This window comes from Antechinus flavipes, chromosome 2 (genome assembly GCF_016432865.1).
Source record: "Antechinus flavipes isolate AdamAnt ecotype Samford, QLD, Australia chromosome 2, AdamAnt_v2, whole genome shotgun sequence".
Taxonomy (NCBI): Eukaryota; Metazoa; Chordata; class Mammalia; order Dasyuromorphia; family Dasyuridae; genus Antechinus; species Antechinus flavipes.
In genome coordinates, this window is record NC_067399.1 from 515,572,590 (window position 1) to 515,594,858 (window position 22,269).

General features: G+C 40.7%; 1 protein-coding gene across 9 annotated transcripts in view; it reads right to left on the minus strand.

Annotated features, from left to right (window-relative positions):
* Positions 1 to 5,347: 5,347 nt before the first annotated feature.
* LOC127551108 (chymase-like) overlaps positions 5,348 to 22,269 on the minus strand; it is a 219,695-nt gene continuing 202,773 nt past the window's right edge. For 3 of the 9 annotated variants that reach the window (XM_051980575.1, XM_051980570.1, XM_051980577.1), the window contains exons 2-5: positions 8,767 to 8,914; positions 7,613 to 7,748; positions 6,171 to 6,425; positions 5,348 to 5,703 (exon numbers count right to left, since the gene is read on the minus strand). In XM_051980575.1, the coding sequence (XP_051836535.1) occupies positions 5,560 to 5,703; positions 6,171 to 6,425; positions 7,613 to 7,748; positions 8,767 to 8,914 (683 nt within the window). In that variant the 3' untranslated portion in view covers positions 5,348 to 5,559. Of the gene's footprint in view, positions 5,704 to 6,170; positions 6,426 to 7,612; positions 7,749 to 8,766; positions 8,915 to 9,392; positions 9,510 to 17,305; positions 17,663 to 21,396; positions 21,472 to 22,269 lie in introns of those variants that run through there. The other 6 variants (XM_051980571.1, XM_051980574.1, XM_051980576.1 and 3 more) reach the window with 5 other exon arrangements.

Below are 22,269 nucleotides of genomic sequence, written 5' to 3' on the forward strand. Positions count from 1 at the left end.
ATATATATATAGCAAAGATTTATTTCGAGGAATTTTAACACAAATTGTTTTGTTTTTTACATGAAAATTTATACCATATGTTTAAAATTGACATCAGCATTTGGGCAGTTGAAAAGATATTTTGGGACAGAGTTAAGAATGATCTAACTCTAAAAAGCAAAACCACCTAGGAAAAGGTAAAAATGGTAATTATATAAATAAGATGCAGAGGAAGAATAGACAGAGAGGCATTAGAGAGGGGAGGAAGGTTTGTAGTTCTGAAAACCTACTCATATGGAGAATGGGCTAAATAGGCAACATTACATATATACGATGAAGAGTATAGCATCCTCCAAAATCTGTAAAGAAATAAGGGCAGAGAATTGGGGAGGGATAAGCAAAAGGTGAAGGAAGAAGGCAAGGAAGGGATTCAAAGGTGAAGGGAAGTTAAGTAATAGCAAAGCAAGTTAAGGAGCAGAATTAAAGCAAAAGAATTAGCAGGGATAGTAAAGACGAGATATAAACATGAAAAGGATCAGGAATAGAATGTTAGGGAAAAAATACAGTTAGTGATCATTAATCTTTTTTTTTTTTTTTAGATTGATAAAAGAGGTTTATTATTGGGTAAGCAAGGTTAAAGTATAGGCAAAGGTAGAGATAAGGAGGGCACCGGACAGAGAGTCCAGTGGACAGAGGGTCCTCACATGGCTAGCATGTTTGGAATCTCTGCAAAGAAGGGTTCCCAGCGAGGCCTTTTTATAATAGGAGACTTAGCTCAAGGGGCTTTTGGGTGTAGCCCCAAAGTTGGCTCAGATCCGGGTGGGGCTAGGACAGGTCCGGATCGTCTATTGGAATTCAAAGGGACCAGGATTTGTGAGTCAAAGGATAATTACATTCACTAGGAGGGGATGGGAATCTAGAAACTAATCTTTCCCACATCATTCCCCTCTCAAGCAGTTGGAACTTAAATTCATTTAAGGAAAAAGACATGGGGCAAAGTCTCTTATTGAGACAGATTTTCTCCTTCCAAAATTTTCCAAGTTCAGGGGTCCCCTCTTCATCCCTCCCTCAAGCAGTCACCTCCAAAGGCATGTGGAAAAAGGGGCACCAATCTCCTCTTAACTGCTTCGAGCTGGCAAGGGGCGTAGAGACTTGGGGTTTCATGCTAGGAGGTGAGGCGTGAGGTGTGGGGTTTGGGGATGGCAGCAGGGCATCCAAGGGGTGTGTATCCCGGTCAGTTATTCCCAGTCAGTTGTCCCATGTTCTCCAGGCTGAAGGGCGGTTGAGAGTCCAAAGATTGAAGCCCAGATGGGCTTGTGTCATCCAGGGTGGAGATGGCGACAGCAGGAGATGCATCAGGTCCCTTCTGTGGGCTGCCTGTAAGAATGCTGATGGCCCATCTAACAAGGAGAAGTAGGAGAAAATGCTGGGAGCAAAAGATTATTTGTCTATAGTAAAAAGTGTTAAGTAGCCTCGAATTTAGCCCTTTCACTCTTAATTTCCAGGAAAGCCAGTTTCTCCTGGTGTTGGTTCAGGGTGTAGACTAAGAAGTCAGGGGAAACTGGAGGACTATATATGTAATCAAGATAAGAATGCAATTTAAGCTCTTGGAAATCTTTTAACTGTGCTGCCTTTCTTTAAAAAGAGTTGGTTCTTCAAAAAGCAAAGATCCTGAGCCTTCTCCCCACTTTCCCCACTCTTATGGGGGAGGGGTGGAAGGGGTCAGAGGGAGTGCAAAGTATCTCAGCACTGACAACCCAGCTTACTAACCCCTGAGGTGTTGGGACTGCCCTGGGATAAAAAGGGAAACAGGGCCAGACCCCAATTCCCTACCAGGGAGCAGGACACCCGGGGCCAATTCAGCCCCTGTGGTGTGACCAGTTTCTCCGTTGCTCCTCCTGCTCGAACTTAGGACAGAGACTAGGGTCTCCTCGGACAGTTTCCAGGGCACCTTCGGGCCTAAGTCTGGGAGAGATTTGTATTAAACGGCGCTTCTGCTCCAAATGTTTTCAGGAGGCAGAAGTTGCCCTGAGAAGAAAAGAGCTGAGAGTCTCGGGTTAGAGTTAAAGGGAAACCAACAGTTGTTAGCAGCAGAGTGGAAGAAATGTTGAGGTTTGGAGTTGGTGGGTGGGTCCTAGGTTTCACTAGGTTGAGTCTTTCAGCTTTTAAAGAGACAAGAGTGCTGGGTGTGTTTTGGCTGGCTGCTTTTGCCTGAGGGCATAAGTGTTAATCAGTCCCAGGATTAGAAAGAAAAAAACTTTAAAGGATGGACTTGTCCAGAGAGATTGGAATTCAGCTAATCTATTCAGAGTTCAGGTGTTGAGACTGAGGCATTTTTCTCAAGCCCAGCGTTTGTCTCTGCATTAAGAGACAGCTTAAAATCTTTATAGGGATGGGGAAGAAAGCTAATTCATGGCAAAACTCGAAAACTTTCGCATTCTATAACGTAACCTTCCTAGACGTCTCTAGAAGGTGTCACAAAGGCCCTCTCAGAGGACCGTTTGCCAAAAGTAAAAAAACGGGATTTTGTCCTCACAGCGTCCTATGAGTGACAAATCCCCCTGAAGACTCCCGGAGTCTGTCAGCAAGCTCAAATTAGCCTGGGCATTTGAGCTGCCCTTCGTTATAGAAGCATGACATGGTGGGTTTGCCTCAGTGGAAACCTCCTGAGGGCCACCAACATTGAGGGCAAGGTAGCAAAGGAGAGATGTGGTAGGAGTGAGTGTGTTCTCCATTTCAATAGCTCCTCGCTTAACTCTAGATGGTATGCATATTCAGAGATAGCCCTGCCTTCCAAGTGATCATTAATCTTAGACAAAGTCAAACTTAAAGATTAAATCTAGAGATATTACATGTCACCTAATAATTGTTTTAGATGTCTATTTACACAAGAGTAAATGCAGGTCTATATAAATATATATATGTGTGTATATTGAGTATATGTAGATATATGTATGGATGTTCTATGTATGTGTGTATATAGAAATATGTGTATATAGAAATACACATGTGTATGTCTGTAAATGGGTATGTATGTATATGTATATCTTTGTGTGTGTGTTTGTGTGCGTTTAACTATAGCATGCTTAAAGTTGGGGGAATGAAAAGGGAACAAAAAAGTAAAAAAGTGTGCAACAGAGAGCAAAAGAACAACCTACAAAAAAGCAATGAAAAGATGGAATACTCATGAATATGATTTCTTCTATTTTTTTTGAGCAGGAAATTTGTTGTTAAATATTTTGAGTATTCCCTGATGTTCTGCTGGTCACGTGATAAGGCTCTATTCTATTTTGTTTGTTTTTTCTATTTTTTTTAATTCTGTTTTTTATAAATAAACAAAAAAATGAAAAAAAGAAAACTCGTTTAGGCCCATCTTCCATAATTTATACCTATGCAAGGCAGTTGATGTTTTTGAATATGGATGTAGGACTTTAGATTTGTTCCTGTTACACTTAGTTTTGAGAGAAAATGACTTAATAGAATATCAACTTGAGAGTCAGGAAGACTTGGATGCAAGTATTATTCTGATTAGTTGTATGATCATGTACAAATCACAACTTCTTAATGCCCCAGGAAAGCCTCTGAAGATACACATTATGGAAGAATTGCCAACTGGCATTGATATGGGGAATTTCTATATCACAAAATCCCTAAACAAATTGAATTATAAGTTTCGTCCTCTCAAATCCTCACTTTTCCTCCATCTTATTAGAGTTAGCCTGTCATTCAAGCTTATAAAGATAATCGAATCTTCAACTGAATGCTTTTGGATCCTGATTCTTTCATCTAATGTATTTACTATCCTTAACTTTATTTCAGTCTGTGCATTTTGTAGAGATGCCTTCTACATGTCCACCAATTGAGAAATGGCTAAATAAGTGATAGTATATGAAAATAATTGAATATTATTGTTTTATTAAAAATGACAGATTGATTTTAGGCCTGGAAAGATTTACATTAATTAGTGCTGAAAGAAACAAGAAGAACCAGGTCAATATTGTACATAGCAACAGCAAGATTGTACTATAATCAACTATGACAGACTTTATTCTTCTCAACAGTTCGATGATCCAAAGTAACCCCAACAAACTTTGGATAGAAAATGCCATCCAAATACAGAGAGAGAATTATGGAAACTGAATATAAATCAATACATGCTATGTTTGCTTTTTGTTTGTTTGTTTTTCCCATGGTTTTTCTCCTTTATTCTAATGTTTCTTTCCTATCATGGTTCATAAAAAAATATGTAAAAAATGAATGTATAGGTATAACCAAAAAAAGTTGTTTCTACATCTAACTGGGAAAAATAAAAATGAAAAAAAAAAAGAGGAGGTGCTATCCTCATCCAAGTTCTAGATGAAAATGTTGAACAGCAGAGCACAAAGAATAGATTCCCAAGACACTGCAATATAGATCAATATAGAGTGATGGTTGATATTAATGACTACTCTTTGGATTTAGTCACTCAAACAACTCCAAAGATATTTAATATAAAATTTCACTATATTATAATTTGGATGATTAATGTCATCTTATCCATAAGACTATCAAAAGGGATATGATGGTAGTAGGGATTTAGAATTAGAGAATCTGAATTTGCTATTTAGTATCTGTGTCAAATTGAACAAGTAACTCTACCTTAATCTATGCCTCATCCTTGAAGCAAATGGAGAAGATGGAAATAGATATTCTCTAAGAACCCTTTTAGCTTTAAATCCTATGATTTTTAGCACTGTCAGCTAGCTTGTTGAAATCTAAGACTATAGCTTTCCTCTTATTTATCTAGTGACCCAATCAAAAAGGGAACTATAAAAGTGTAACATAAGCTATTCTTGATGTAACACTATTACATCTTATGGAAGAGTATTTCTTTTTTATTTCTTTTTTTAAATTTAAAAAAATTATATCTGTTGGATTTCTTTTGTTTTTAATCATTTTATTTCCAAATAATCCTTTCTTATTTATCGCAGAAGACCATTCCTTACAGCAAAGAATAAAAAAGAAAAACAATAATAAAAGCTCTGTATCCCCTTTAAAATGGTCACAAATAATTTTTGAAGTATATAAGCCAGCATTTTGCTAGGAACTATAGTGAAGCTCACTGGTTTATCATGTGAAGGCAGTAATCTCTTCCTTTTTTTTCCTTATCAAAATAAGGCCAGCATTCTTCCTGGTGCCCAATTAAAACCTAATGCAATGAGTGGCCGTTAGGAAACACCAGCCAAGAACGATGAGGACTATTTACTTCCACTCCAAAACTGTGAATCCTGACTCCCTCTTCTCTAGGAGGTCCTTTGTTGCTATGCTAACTACCTTGGGCAGGGAGAGGGGGGGACTACAGTGGGAGAGAGTAATCACACACACAAGCTTGGATGCTTCGGTTTATTGCAGTCACAGTCGACCCTCAGTTCAATGTCCAGAGTAACTCTTCATACCCTTTACCTTCCTCCCCTCCCCCACACATCTTGGACTCTGGGATGAAGCTGGGCAGGCAGGGGGACAGTCCTAGTGTGAGGGACACAGAGAGGAGGCTGGGCCCTAGGAGGGAGATTCCTTTCTGCTGAGCCAGGGCCACAGGGGCTAATTTGCTTTTAGGATTTGATTGATCCAGGAGCTGTAATGATCAATTCTTGTGAAGACAGAAGGCGGTTTTGCACTTATGTTTCCATAGGAGACAATGCCTTGGGCCACACCAGAACAAACGAGGGGTCCTCCGGAATCTCCCTGTTAGACAAAGAGGAATAAGCAAGAAAGGCTGATCCTACCTTGCCTTACTTAGCCCTGGCTCTTTCTGAGTTTTTGCAGAAATCCTGGACCTTCCTGGGTTCATAAATTCCTGCACAGATTCTTTTCTTGGATCATATCCAGAGGCACCTTCCCACCCAGGCTTCCTTCTCTCCTCCTCATCAGCATCTCTCTGAAACTCTGAGTAGGATATGGGGGAGGGGGCAGAGAATGAGTCTCCCACTCTCCCACCCGCAAGTGCTGGGGAAATGGGACTTGGATTTGGGGATTTGGAATATTTCCTATTCTCACAGACCTCATTCTGGCCCCAAACCCTATGCTCCAAACCCCTGCCCAAGTCCTGGATCCTGTGAAAGTGCTGACCCCATCCCTTCTTCGGAGGGTTCTGACTCTTAGAGAGAGAGAGAGTGGTTTCCAAAGAAGAGAAATTTGAATTGTGAACTCACCGAGAATGTTGTTTTATTTGACTTGGGATTCCCTACACACAACTCGGATCTCCGATCAAAATATTCAAAGCGTGTGCAATCATTGGGATTCATTAATGTCAGTTCCACCTCCTGTAAAGTATTTGATCCCCTGGAATTTGGTCCTGTACTTCCCCAGCCAGCTGCTAGACATTTTTGCCCAGGTGAGACAGAATTGAATCTTGAGGCCAGAGGGAGAACATTCACTGCTCTTGTCAGTTTGGCTTTCTTTTCCAGCTGTGAGAAGGAAGGAAAAGGGCTTTGTCAGAGCCAGGGATGGGTTACATGGGCTGGGTCAAGGGCTCCATAGATGGAGTGACCTCAGGTTCTTGAGAAAACAAGGGAAGACAAAAGGAAATAGTATCATAGAGTGGGGAAGGGAAAGAAGCATAATTTCTCACATGTACATGGCATTTTATAGGTAGCAAAGTGATTTGAATGAATGTATGAAAAAGCATTGATTAAGCACTATTTGTTTCCCAGGCAGCGTGCTCAGCTTTTCTCATAACATTCTTGTAAGGTGGGTAATGAGGGAATAATGTATTATTTCCATTTTATATATGAGAAAATTGAAGCTCACAGAGGTTAAATGACTTCTCAGTAGTCCCCCAGGCAGGAAGTGGTTGAAGTTAGAAGCTGACTGTGTTTTCTAATTGTGAATTCCTATTAGATCACACAATTCTCATAGACTGTAGCCCCTAAAACAGCTATCACAATGTCTCATAGTTACAAGGGCCCCCAGACATCACAGTATGATTTGTTCCCAAATAGAAATGTCCTCCTTGACATCCAACCTTTGAAGACCTTCAGTATTGGGGGACTTACTGCTTCCCGAGTTGTTGGCTTATTGGTCTAGGGGAATATTTCATGAAAGAGCTCTTGGATTTGAACTCTGGGAAGGCCTGTTAGTGGGTAGAGGGTTGAATTTGGAGCCAAGAAGACCTGGGTTCAAACATTGCCCCTAACTCTTAGTAGCTGTGTGATCCTGGGCAAGGTGTTTAAACCTCTCTGAGCCAAGGTTTCCTCATCTATAAAGTGAAGAGTTTGGACTAGACAGTCTCTAAGATTCCTTCTAAGTCTAAATCTATGATGCTATGAAGGATATTTTTCTTATTCAGACAGAACTGAAATATGGGCCTCTCCACCTCCTCCTCCCACCTGTTACTAATGATTCTGTTCTTTGTGGATAAGTAAAATAGGCTGATCTGCCCTCTCTCTCCCCATCTCTGAACATTGAACAAGGAATAGTGAAGGAAGAAGGGACTCACATCTTTTTGTCCAACTTCTCAGGGTATAGATAAGAAAATTGGAGGTGTGAAAGTTCAAGTTACTTGCCCAAAGTGACACAGATAAAACAGGGACAAGATCAGACAAGTGCCCCAAACTTATTGACTCCCAGTTCTTTGTTTTCTAATAATTATTACCTTTAGTAACATGATGTCATTGAAAATCTTTTCATCATTATATTCTGGGTGAAGAAATTGACGCTTGACTTTAATGGTCTGCCAAGTCTTTTCTCGCTTTCTGACGTTTTGTGCTCCAAGTTTGACTGTGATGGAGCTGTTGGAGAAGCAAGAGAAGAGGGAGGTATGAGGAGTTCCAGATTCTTTATGGAGGAAATATTTTAAGACAGGAGTCCAAGGACTCTGCTAGAATGTCAGTCTCTCCTCCCTGTCTCTATGGCAGCTTATGGGGCTCAGGGTTGGGATGTGGGACTCAAGCAATCAGGGCTGAAGTACTTGCAAGGGGTAGAGACAGTTCCTTAATTTCCTTTGGGAGGGTTGTCCAGTTGAGGACAGGGTGACAAGTGGATCTGCTTGTACTGGCTTAGGCTGCTCTTGATTTAGCCTCTAGGGAACAGAAAGTCAAGGATGGAATTAAAAGGAGCTTCACTGCACCCTGTGTGCTCCCAGAGAACCCTGGGATAGAATTTAGTTCTCCATAGAAACACAGTTGCTAAGTTCTGGGAACAACAAAAACATGAGTATCATGGCCTGTCAGGGAAGAAGACATTGGCTGAGATATGGAATCTTGGCTGGTAAGCTCTGAAATATGAGCTTCATCATTTAGAGCAGGACAATCATTAAAGGTGGATTGGCTTGAAGGGGAAAGAGAAAAACTCTTGCTTTTTCTCAGATTGATTTTTTTCCTTTCAGGTGAGTAGCCCCAAGAGACAGGAGAGGCATTTATTTAATGTATCCCTCACCTGTTGCTAGGGCTACATATACCAAAAAAAGAAACAAACAAACAAACAAAAAAGCCGACAACAAAATAACAACCACCAAGCCCCTCTCCCCAACCTGACCAATACATGTTTTCAAGGTTTTTGCATTATCAACAATGTTTACATATTATATTATCAGAATATGTAACTGAGCAAAGATGAGGGCAGTTAACTAACCTGGTAGTTAACTGGTTTAACTACAGTTAAAGTGAAGGGTGTGGGAGTGAGGAAGTGGTGGGAAATGACAGAAGAGAAAGGAGAGAAAAAAACGTGATATGACAAGAGGAAAAGAATGGGATTGTGGAAAAGAGGCAGTGAGTATCAGGGAGGGGGAAGGGAGATAGACACACTTACTCTCCTGCACAATGGGCTGCTGTCATCACAAAGTCATTGCGAATCAGGAACCCACCACAGTTGCACCGTGAATTCTTACGTTTGATATTCAAAAAAGCCATGTAAGGACGGGAATGGGGCCTTGATTCTTTGCCCCCAATGATCTCATCTGAAAGAGAAACCTCTCACATGCATATACCTCAAATATAGACATAAACATAATTGAGATAAAACATCAGGTCCATGGAAATACTGGGACACCACCTCCTACCTAACCCAAACCCAGGCCCCCTAGGCTTTCCCTCAGTCATTATTGCTTCTCAGGTCTCATTTTTTCTCTTCTGGAATTAAGTCCAATCTTGTGACTCAGAAATATCATCATCACTATATTTCTTACATCCCCTTACAATAGCCATCTCTATTTCAGCATAGGACAATATCTCCAAGCTTGAATCCCAACCTTTTACCCCTTTACTTTTACCTAACCTTTACCTTTAGTCTACAGAGCCTCTCTAGAAAGAGATTGGGCCCAGTAAGAAGTGTCTGCCAGGCAGAAATCTCTGTCCTGGGACACTGCCACATGTCCTCCTGGAAGTGTATGGGGAACTCTGACTCAAGCCTGACTCTCTGGGCAAAAGGAGACTCACCAGCTCCAGTCTCATGAGACAGAAGAAAAGTCAGCAAGAGGAGGAGGAGGAGGAGCTTCATCTTCCCAGAGAGGATACACAGAGCAGATGCTGCTTCTGCTCCAGCTCTCTTCTACCTTCTGCCATTTGTAGCTAAGGCAGGTAGAAGAGGGAGGGGCACACTGACCACAGGAACTTCCTGGTCATGATTTCTTCCAATGGGGCAGAGTCAGTTATCTGATTAATCATAATTTCTCCTGCAGTTTCTCTCGACTCCCCTCTTTGTTGTCTTAGGTCCCCAAGTTGTGACTTGGACTAATCAAGCTACCAACTAAAGCACTTCTTAAGTGTCACTTGCTAGGGTTGCATATACCAAAAAAACAAAGAAACAAACAAACAAAAAAGCCCACAACAAAATAAGCACCATCAAGCCCCTCTCCCCAACCTGACCAATACTTGTTTTCAAGGTTTTTGCATTATCAACAATGTTTACATATTATATTATCAGAATATGTAACTGAGCAAAGATGAGTCTGAAGTCCTCTGGAAGGTGGATCATTCCTTCCATACTGTTGGAGATACTAAGAACTGGGTCTTTTTGGCCATTCAATAGATTAAAGAAAGGATAGAATGATAGAGTTGTAGTTAAAGTGAAGGGTGTGGGAGTGAGGATGTGGTGGGAAATGACAGAAGAGAAAGGAGAGAAAAAAACTTGATATAACAAGAGGAAAGGAATGGGATTGTGGAAAAGAGGCAGTGAGGTGAAGGTAAGAATATCTATATGCGGGAAAGGAAGGGTGACCCCTTTCTCATTCTGTATCTCACTTGACTTTGTTGAGTCCTGACTCAGGAGCATTCCCATCTATGAGCCTTTAGGAGTATTACTCAAGTCCTCTGAGAACCAGAAGTAATCCAGACAAATCACTAAATGGGCCAAAATCATAAGCGAAGAGATCTTTTGTTTCTATGAGTCTGGGAAGAGTAATGGGGCAACACAGGGGGAAAATATTTTCCATTTGCTCACTCACCTGATTCTTGTCTTTGCCTCTGTCTCCCATCCACATATATTCACCATCAGTCTTATGAAGTGTTATGACTATTTATTACATTTATAAAAGTTCTTAAGTCTTTCCAAGGTCTCCCACTGAGGTCACTGTATGTATACATTTGTATTCTCATTTCTGCTTACCTCACTCAAGCCATTCATACTAGTTTCTCCAGGTTTCTTTAAACTGGTCTCATCATAAATTTTTATGGAAGAGTAATATCCCATCCCATTCATATGACATAATTTATTCATCCATTCCCTAGATGATGGACATTCATTTTGTCACCAATTCTTTGCTGCAACAAAAAGTGTTCCTAAAACTATTTAAGAAGCTGGATTTTTTGTTTGTTTGTTTGTTTTTTCCTGAGGCAATTGGGGTTAAATGACTTGCCCAGGGTCACACAGCTAGGAAGTGTTAAGTGTCTGAGAAAAGACTCAGGTCTTTTAAACTCGGGTCCTTCTGACTTCAGGGCTGTGCTCTATCCACTGCACCACTTAGCCTCCCCAAGCAATTAGGATTTGATAGAGATAAGGAGAGTTGCAATTTGCAATTATTGGTATAGGAATTTTTTAGCCTTGTGATTTGTGGCCTGGCAAACTGTCTAAAGATTTCTATATTTTGGTGGGGAAACTACAAGATTCCAAGTCTGGTCCTTGGCTTTTTCTGATTAAAAACTTGATTTTTCTCAGTTTACTCAAGCATTCAAATTTGGAAAAATTATCATACTAATTAAATTCACAGGACATAGATCAATGACCAGAAATTCATTAGGATTATACTTTCTCCAGCAGTGGATTCCACTTTTAAATAGAGCTAACTCAGGTAAGCACAGAAAGGAGCTCAGTGGCCTTCTAGTCCCACTTATACATAAAAGGAATGAATCTCTTCACCTGACATAACACAACTGGCTACATAACCTTTGCATAAAGACATCAAAGAAGCTCGACCTACAAGTTCTTTAGACATCCCTTTTTACTTTAGGATAGCTCTGGTTGTTAGGCAGTTATTCCTGATATGTAGCTTTAATTGTTAAGATGTCTTCCTTAAATAGAGCCAAAATCTTGAAAATTGCTCTTGTGCCATTAACTCTTTTTTTCCAGAGGCTAAACATTCCTATATCCTTCAAGTGGCCTTGAGCTATGTGTACTTTACAATGGGCACCTACTGAGAGGGATCCAGAATTTCTAAGAAGAATCACTGTCACATCTGCTTGTTGATTATATATATTTTAAAACATCTCTTAAATTGAATTTTGAATCACTTGCAATTTCTAGCTTGGCTTCACAAATTAGGTAGTCATGGTCCAATGGAAAGAACTCTGATTTTAGAGTCTGAATAAAAATCTTTACTTCTGACATTTATTGGTTTATATTTTCAACACTGTGATCCTGGAGAAGCCATTTTAGCTCTGAGCCTCAGTTTCCTTCCTGTGGTTATCTTATCAGCTGATGAAACCCAACCATCCCAGAAACATTCATATTTTTCATTGGGGACTCTTAAGTCCAATAGGCTGGGCCTTTTTGATTCCATAGCATCAGGAACAGATAGCCCTTCTCCCTAATCTTGTATACCCCCAGCTCACTAATTACTCATTTCCAGACACATACTCTGAGTCCAGTTTTGCCTAGTACAATGAAAACTCCATTACAATAAACATGAGGATGTAGGATACCACTGAAACATCAAGAGCATTCCTAAACTGAAAGCTATTTGAAGCTGTCATTATGAATATCCAATCTTAGATTATAAGAGCCCAGTTTATCCTCTTGCTGACCTATTGTCTCTGTAGGAATTCTTTCTAGTCATCATAAACTCAGCCAATCATCTAGTGTACGAGAGTTGTTTTTTTCCCACAAGAAAGGTTCTCTTGACACTATATAGATTGTTATATTTTATAGGAATATGACATAGTTTCTAGTTTTTTCCCACCTAACACCGAAATATACCTTCTACATTAAGTTCCTTGAACTAGGAACAGTTGTACTAAATAGCTTGAACTAGAGTAAGTGTGCCCTGGTCTTTGAGGAAGACAAAGCCTGACTCTGCAGTCTACAAACAAGACTGTATGATCTGACACTGAAGTCAAGTGAATGGTGGATGGGAGAGGGAAGGCATTCCTGTGATGTATTTCCCCAACTCCCCTATTATAGAGATGTTTTAGAGAAGACAGCTCACTTAAGCTTCTTTACTGCCTTGATCCCCTTCCTCCCAGAAGCAAGTCAGTTAACTTGGCTCCCATTTGCATTCACCAATCTCTTGCCTTTCTCATTTCCTAATGGATTGTTCCCAAACATATTATATTTAGGTTGTTTCCCAAGAGGGCCTTGTGATTTGGTCATTCCCCTTATCAAATTTCTTTGTGCATCAGGTTGGGATCGGTGATGGAGGAGATAGCATCACTATCTCTGATCAAATCTTGCAGTTATACAACAGGTCATCAGTCTTCTATCTGGGGATCTTGGTGTGTTGGTGAAGGTCAGTATGAAACCAACAGTTCTTTCTCTACTGTGTCCTCACATGGAGATGACCCGATCTGGGTCCCTGATTGTCTCAGAGACCTCCAGCCTCAAGCTTGCCTTCATTCCCTCATGTCTGTGTGCTTCTCTCCAGGCTGGTTCTACTCATCAGCATCCAACTGACGGGGCCTCCCATAACAGTCATTTATACTGCTACCATCTTTTAAGGTTACAAAATGTTTTGCTTTGAGTAGAAATATTGTTGTCTCTGCTGGAGGGGATATTGGAACCGGTAGATAAATGATATTCTAGAGTTCACAACTGTAGCAGGCTGTTGCTGGTTGGTGAGCTTTCAGGATAGAGGGCCACTGATCTGTTTAAGGGAGAGTGAACCTGGACCTTGCTGTAAAAATGGAGCAGGTTAAAGCTTCTGTGCCAACAGGTATTGGGGTTGAACCCATGAGTGGCCCTGTCTAGTTGAAATAGGGGGAAAGTCTCAAAAAAATTGTGTGATTTCCATTTAAAATATAAAGAAACTGAGAGTTTGGGAGGTTCAATGAGTCATCCATATTTGCTCTGCTAATAAGCATCAGAGCTGAGATTCAGAGAACTCTATAGTCCACTTTTCTTTTCCCCAATGCACCTTTCTTTCTCTCCTCAAACATTTTCCTACTTGAAGTTTGTTCCTTGGCACAACCTTGGCTGGGTTTTGCTATCTTCTTTATCTTGAACAGAGAAATTGTGTTCTATGCCTCTTGACTTCTTCCATCCCTAGCAAAGTTTGTTTCTAAGCAAGCAGCTATGTATGCTCTTAGGATAGAACTATTAACTGTTCTCTTTCTAACTTCCTCTGTATCTCTCCCTCCTCCATCTCCTTTCCCTTCCAGTTTGTGTTCCAGGTTTCAGAGAGGTCCCTGAGGTTCCTTTTGTAACAAAGTACAAAACATCTCCCCTTTCTCTTTCATGTGCACCTATAGTTCAGGGGCCAAAATGTTTGTGGCAGCCCTTTTTGTAGTGGCTAGAAACTGGAAAATGAATGGATGCCCATCAATTGGGGAATGGCTGGTTAAATTGTGATATATGAATGTTATGGAATATTATTGTTCTGTAAGACATGATCAGCAGGATGATTTCAGAAAGGCCTGGAGAGACTTACATGAACTGATGCTGAGTGAAATGAGCAGAACCAGGAGATCATTATACACTTCAACAACAATACTATATGAGGATGTATTCTGATGGAAGTGGATCTCTTCAACAAAGAGAAGAGCTAATTCATTTCCAACTGATCAATGATGGACAGAACCAGCTACATCCAAAGAAAGAACACTGGGAAATGAGTGTAAACTGTTTGCCTTTTTGCTTTTCATCCCAGTTTATTTTTATCTTCTGAATCCAATTCTCCCTCTGCAACTAGAGAACTGTTCAATTCTGCACACATATATTGTATCTAGGATATACTGTAACTTATTTAACATGTATAAGACTGCCTGCCATCTAGAGGAGGGCGTGGAAAGAGGAAAGGGAAAAGTGGAAATAGAAGTGAGTGCAAGGGATGATGTAAAAAATTATCCAGGCATATGTTCTGTCAATAAAAAGTTATAATAAAAAAAATACCTCTATCTAGAATCCCCTGGGGTATCCTATTCCAAAGTATTTCCAAAGATTTAACTGAGTAGATTGGCCTCTGAACTTTCTTAGGATTGCTTTTCTTCTACAACATGTGTCAAACGCTCCCATTTCCCTTTGACATGGGAAACTCTAAGTGGTTTGAGCCTGTAAGAATGCTCCCCTTTGGCTTTGGTAAGATTAGGTGAGTCCCTCATACAAGAGAGGGCAGAAATTGTGAACTTTGGGAAAGGAACAATGGAAGGTAATTAGCTCTAAAAACCTAATTTGTAAAAAAAAAAAAAAAAGATATTTCATTATGAAGAATTGGGATGAAGTATCAAAATATATAGGGATTAAATACCATGGTTTTGTTTGGGTAGGTGCCCCAGTTGCTGATAAGAACTGTGGATCTGCAAAGGTCTGGGTGTAAATTCAAAGAAGCCTTCAATAAGCACACAGCATGCTCCTAATGTTGTAGCTCCAGAACTCCCCTCCTCACCCCACCCCAATGATTCATTTGGACAAAGGTCTCTGTCCCACACAAGACCAGATCTAGAGCTTGAAGGGACCTCCAACATTAGCCAAGTATAATTCTTTCATTTCATAGACAAGGCCTAGAGAACTTCAAGCATCTTATCTAAGAACAAATTGGCCATAAGTCCCAGAGATGTGATTGGAATCCAGGTTCTCTGACTCTATATGACAGAGCTTTTTCCTTTGTGCTACTGAGGAGTTCAGAAAAATCATCTCAACTTTTGGATCTAATTCTTTCATCTAATGTGTTTACTAGCCTTGGGTTTATTCCAATCTGCATGTTTTGTGGAGATGACATCTATAAGCCCATCAGGTGGGGAATGGCTGAATAAGTTATGGTGTGTGAAAATAATGGAATATGATCGTTCTATAAAAAATGATGAACAGCCTGATTTTAGAAAGGCCTAGAAGGACATGGATTAATGCTGAATGAAACAAGCAGAACCAGGTCAATATTGTAGGTAGTGAATGAAGGGAACTGTGACAGCTGTCTCACAAGATGGAGGCAGTGTTCTACAGCCTGAGTGAAGGCCGGCTGGGCCCAGGGCCAGGTTTCTTTCTCCAGAAATCTCCTGGTTTACAAGGAGTGGGACCTTTTCTTTGTGAGACTAAGTTGGGGCCACCTTGGTCCTGAAACTCCCATAGAAGGTAATTTAGTAATGCTAAAGATGTGGTTGGGTTGAAAGCTTCTCCTCATTTATGACTTAGAGTGTGAGGTCAGTTGTCCTTAATCAGAGCAAAGATCCAGCTTATAGGGAGTGTTAGCCCAGGCCTCCATATAATTCTTGTCTGTTACCTGGGCCTCCCTACTCCTTGCCCAACTGCTTGTGGGGAGCAAAATGCTCTTTCTTGAGAGATCATAATAGCATTCCTTTCTGCTTTTGCCTTGAGAAATCTCCTTAATTTATTTGATTTATTTGAGCTGGTGGGTCTTGTCCCACACAATAGCAACATTAAGATTGTGCTATGATCAGTATGACAAACTTGATTCTCCTCAGAGGTTCAGTAATCCAATGTAACAGCAATAAACTTTTGGAAAACACTACCCAGATACAGAAAAAGCACTCTGGAGAGTGAATGTAAATCAATATGTTCACTTTTTTTTTTTTTTTTTTTTGTTTTATTTTCTCTCTCTTGTGATTTTTCCAAAAAATGAATATAGATGTACAACAACAACAACAACAACAAAAGGTTGTTTTTACACTGTAATTGGGGAAAATAAAAGTGAAAAAAAAAATCAGATTTCATGTATATCCTTATCCAAGTTCTTGAAGAAAGCATTTAACATGAGAGTATAAAGAATTGATCCCAGGACACTGCAATATAGACCAATATAGACTGATGGTTGATGTTAATGACTACTCTTTGGATTTGGTCACTCAAACAACTCCAAACATATTTAATATAAAATTTCACTCTATTATAATTTGGATGATTAAAGGCATCTTGTCCATGAGACTATCAAAGAGATACTAAAGCAGTATGAATTTAGAATCAGAGAACCTGGATTTGCTATTTAGTATCTGTATTAAATTGAACAAGTAACTTAACCTTAATCTGTGTCTCATTCTTGCAGAGAATGAAGGAGATTTAGTACATATTCTCTAAAATCCCTTTCAGCTTTAAATTCTGTGATCTTACCATAGTCAACTATCTTAAGGAAATCTAAGACTATGGCTTTCCTCATCTATCAGTCTAGTAATCCAATCAAAAAGAGAACTAAAAAGAATCTAGCATGAGCTATTTTTGATGAATCATTATAAACTCTTATGATAGATTACTTGCATTTCATTTTTTCTTTTCTTAAGTTTTAAAATTTAAATACTTTGCATTTACAAATTTTTTATCATTTTATTTCCAATTGTATCTTTCTCTCTCCTTCATCCCAGAAGACCATTTCTTGCAGCAAAGAATAAAAAAGACAAACAAATAAAAGCTCTGCATCCCCTTTAAAAAGTTCACAAATAATTTTTGAAGTAATATAAGCCAGCATTTTGCTAGGAAATATAGTGAAGCTCACTACTGAATCGTGTGAAGTCCGTACTCTCTTCCTTTTTATTTCTCCCGGAAATAAGTCCAGCATTTTTAGTGGTGTCAAATGAAAACCTAATGCAATGAGTGGCCATTAGGAAACACCAGCCAAGAACAATAAGGACTATTTACTTCCACTCCCAAACTGTGAATACTGACTCCCTCTTCTCTAGGAGGTCCTTTGCTGCTGTGCTGACTACCTTGGGCAGGGAGAGAAGGGACTACAGAGGGAGAGAGTAATCGCACACACAGGCCTGGATGCTTCCGTTTATTGCAGTCATAGTCAACCTTCAGTTCAATGTCCAGAGTAACTTTTCATACCCTTTACCCTCCTCCCCTCCCCCCCACATCTTGGACTCTGGGATGAAGCTGGGCAGGCAGGGGGACAGTCCTAGTGTGAGGGACACAGAGAAGAGGCTGGGCCCTAGGAGGGAGATTCCTTTCTGCTGAGCCAGGGCCACAGGGGCTAATTTGCTTTTAGGATTTGATTGATCCAGGAGCTGTAAAGAGCAATTCTTGTGAAGACAGAAGGCAATTTTGCATCCCATTTTCCATAGGAGACAATGCCTTGGGCCACACCAGAACAAACGAGGGGTCCTCCGGAATCTCCCTGTTAGACAAAGAGGAGTAAGCAAGAAAGGCTGATCCTCCCTTGCCCCCTTAGCCCTGGCTCTTTCTGAGTTTTTGCAGAAATCCTGGACATTCCTGGGTTCATAAATTCCTGCACAGATTCTTTTCTTGGGTCATATCCCGAGGCACCTTCCCACCCAGGCTTCCTTCTCTCCTCCCCATCAGTATCTCTCTGAAATTCTGAGCAGGATATGGGGGGGGGGGAGAGGCAGAGAATGAGTCTCCCACCCTCTCACCGCACAAGTGCTTGGGAAATGGGACTTGGATCTGGGGATTTAGAATATTTCCTATTCTCACAGACATCATTCTTCCCCCCAACCTTATGGTCCAAAATCCTGGATCCAACTGAAAGTGCTGACCCCATCCCTTCTTAGGAGGGTTCTGACTCTTGGAGAGAGAGAGTCATTTCCAAAGAAGAGAAATATGAAATGTGAACTCACCTTAAATACTGATTTCCTTGAGTTAGGAATCCCTACCCACAATTAGGATCTCTCATCAAAAGAGTCAAAATCTTTGCAGTCAATGGGATTCATTAGTCTCAGTTCCACCTCATGTGTGATGGCAGAGCCCTTGGTTCTGTCCTTTCCCAGCCAACTGCTAGACATTTTTGCCCAGGTAAGTCAGAATTGTATCTTGAGGCCAGAGGGAGAATATTCACTGCTGTTGTCAGTTTGGCTTTCTTTTCCAGCTGTGAGAAGGAAGGAAAAGGGCTTTGTCAGAGCCAGGGATGGGTTACATGGGCTGGGTCAAGGGCTCCATAGATGGAGTGACCTCAGGTTCTTGAGAAAACAAGGGAAGACAAAAGGAAATAGTATCATAGAGTGGGGAAGGGAAAGAAGCATAATTTCTCACATGTACATGGCATTTTATAGGTAGCAAAGTGATTTGAATGAATGTATGAAAAAGCATTGATTAAGCACTATTTGTTTCCCAGGCAGCTTGCTCAGCTTTTCTCATACATTCTTGTGAGGTGGGTAATGAGTAATAATGTATTATTTCCATTTTACATATGAGAAAATTGAAGCTCACAGAGGTTAAATGACTTGTCAATAGTCCCCCAGGAAGGAAGTGGTTGAAGTCAGAACTTGACCATGTTTTCTGTTTGTGAATTCAGGGCTTCCTACTAGATCACACAATTCTCATAGACTGTAGCCCCTTAAACATCTACCACAGTGTCTCAGAGTTACAAGGGTCCCCAGACATCACAGTATGATTTGTTCCCAAATAAAAAATGTCCTCCTTGAAATCCAGTCTTTGAAGACCTTCAGTAATGGGGGACTTACTGCTTCCTGAGTTGTTGGCTTATTGGTCTAGTGCAGTGGTTCTCAAACTTTTGTTCTCAGTATCTTCATGTTGTTAAAAAACTATCAAGGATCTGCTCAAAGAGTTTTTGTTCACATGGGTTATATTTATAGCTATTTACTATATTAGAAATAAAAATGATTTTGACTTTGTAGTGCCTCTGAAAGGTTTTCAGAGACCCCAACAATTCTTTGGACTACACTTTGACAACCACTAGACTCTAGTGGAATATTTCATGAAAGAGCTCTTGGATTTGAACTCTGGGAAGGTCTGATTTTGAGAATGTTAGTGGGTAGAGGGTTGAATTTGGAGCCCAGAAGACCTGAGTTCAAATATTGCCTCTATCTCTTAGTAGCTGTGTGATCCTGGGCAAAGTGTTCAAACCTCTCTGAGCCATGGTTTCCTCATCTATAAAGTGAAGGGGTTGGACTAGACAGTCTCTAAGATTTCTTCTAAGTCTAAATCTATGATCCTTTGAAGGATACTTTTTCTTATTCAGACCGAACTGAAATATGGACCTCTCTACCCCCTCCTCCCACCTGTTACTAATGGTCCTGTTCTTTGTGGATAAGTAAAATAGGCTGATCTGCCCTCTTCCCCTTCTCCCCTCTCCCTTCCCTCCCTTCCATCCCTCATCCCCACCCCCATCTTTGAACATTGAACAAGGAATATTGAAGCAAGAAAGGACCTCAGACATCTTTTTGTTCAACTTCTCAGGGTATAGATAAGAAAATTGGAGGTGTGAAAGTTCAAGTTACTTGCCCAAAGTGACACAGCTAAGACGGGGCCAAAATCGGACTAGTACCCCAAAGTTATTGATTCCCAGTTCTTTGTTTTCTATTAATTACCTTTAGTAATATGATGCCATTCAAAATCCTTTTAGCATTATATTCTGGGTGAACAAATTGATGCTTGACTTTAAGAATCTGCCAAGTTTCTTCTGGCTTTCTGACGTTATGTGCTTCAAGGATGACTGTGATGGAGCTGTTGGAGAAGCAAGAGAAGAGGGAGGTATGAGGAGTTCCAGCTTCCTCATGAAGGGAACATTTTGAGAATGGAGTCCAAGGACTCTGCTAGAATGTCAGCCTCTCCTCCCTGTTTCTATGGCAGCTGGTGGGGCTCAGGGATGGGATGTGGGACTCAAGCAATCAGGGCTGAAGTACAGGGCTGACTTCCTTTGGGAGGGTTATCCAGATGAGGACAGGGTGACAAGTGGATCTGCTTGTACTTCCTCAGGCTGCTTTTGATTCAGCCTCCAGGGAACAGAAAGTCCAGAAGGTCAAGGATGAAATTAAGAGGAGCTTCATTGCACCTTGTGTGCTCCAGAGAACCCTGGGATAGAGTTTAGTTCTTCATAGAACCACAGTTGCTAAGTTCTGGGAGCAACAAAAACATGAGTATCATGGTGTGTCAGGGAGGAAGACATTGGCTGAGATATGGAATCTTGGGTGGTAAGCTCTGAAGCATGAGCTTCATCATTTTAGGGCAGGACAGTCATCAAAGGTGGATTGGCCTGAAGGGGAAAGGGCAGATCTCAACTAGGAGCATAAATCTTCTTGCTCACTCTTGCTTTTTGTTCAGACTAGGATTCTTTTCCTTTTAGATGAATATTCTTTTCCTTTTAGATGAATAGCCCTCAAGAGACAGGAGTGTCCTTATTAGACTCTTATTTAATGCATCCCTCACCTGGTGAGTATCAGGGAGGGGGAAGGGGGCTAGACACACTTACTCTTCTGCACAATGGGCTGCTGTCATCACAAAGTCCCTGCGAATCAGGAACCCACCACACTTGTTCCATTCATTACAATGTTTGATATCCAGAAAAGCCATGTAAGGATGGAAATAAGGCTTTGATTTGTTCCCCTCAATGATCTCATCTGAAAGAGAATGCCCCATATACACATATCCCAAATATATAGATATACACAACTGAGACAGAACATCAGATCCATATAAATAGTGGGACACCACCTCCTACCTAACTCCAACCCAAGCCCCTTAGGCTGTCACTCAGTCATTATTGCTTCGCAGGTCTTATTTTTTCTCTTCTGGAATTAAGTCCAATCTTGTGACTCTGAAATACCATCATCACTATATTTCTTACATTCCCTTACAATATCCGCCTCTATTTCAGCATAGGGTAATGTCTCCAAGCTTGAATCCCAACCCTTTACCCCTTTACTTTTATCTAACCTTTACCTTTAGTCCTTGTCCAAGCACAAGGTCAGGTCATCAACTTCCCTCATGATTAGGAAAAACTAAAACTTTGAAAAAATTTGAATAAGGAAAGCCTCTCTAGAGTAAGTGTCTGCCAAGCAGAAGTCTCTGTCCTGGGACACTGCCATGTGTCCTCCTGGGAGTGTATGTGAAACTCTGACTCAAGCCTGATTCTCTGGGCAAAAGGAGACTCACCAGCTCCAGTCTCAAGAGACAGAAGAAAAGTCAGCAGGAGGAGGAGGAGGAGCTTCATCTTCCCAGAGAGGATACACAGAGTAGATGCCGCTCCTGCTCCAGCTTTCTCCTACCTTCTGTCATTTGTAGCTAAGGCAGGGAGAAAAGGGAGGGGCACACTGACCACAGGAACTTCCTGGTCATGATTTCTTTCAATGGGGCAGAGTCAGTTATCTGATTAATCATAATTTCTCCTGTAGTTTGTCTTGACTCCCCTCTTTGTTATCCTGGGTCCCCAAGTTGTGACTTGGACTAATCAAGCTACCAACTAAAGCACTTCTTAGGTGTCACTTGCTAGGGCTGCATATACCAAAAAACAAACAAACAAACAAAAAAGCCCACAACAAAATAAGCACCATCAAGCCCCTCTCCCCAACCTGACCAATACTTTTTTTCAAGGTTTTTGCATTATCGACAATGTTTACATATTATATTATCAGAACATGTAAGTCTGAGCAAAGATGAGTCTGAAGTCCTCTGGAAGGTGGATCACTCCTTCCAGACTGCTGCAGACACTAAGAACTGGGCCTTTTTGGCCATTCAGTAGATTAGTTAAAGAAAGGATAGAATGATAGAATTGTATTTGAATTGAAAGGTTTGGGAATGGGATCATGGTGGGAAATGACAGAAGAGAAAGGATAGAAAAAACCTGATACGACAAGAAGAAAGGAATGGCATTGTGGAAAAGAGGCAGTGAGGTGAAGGTAAGAATATCTATATGCGGGAAAGGAAGGGTGACCCTTTTTTCATTCTGTATCTCACTTGATTTTGTTGAGTCCTGATTCAGGAGCATGCCCATCCATGAACATTTAGGAGTATTACTCAAGTCCACTG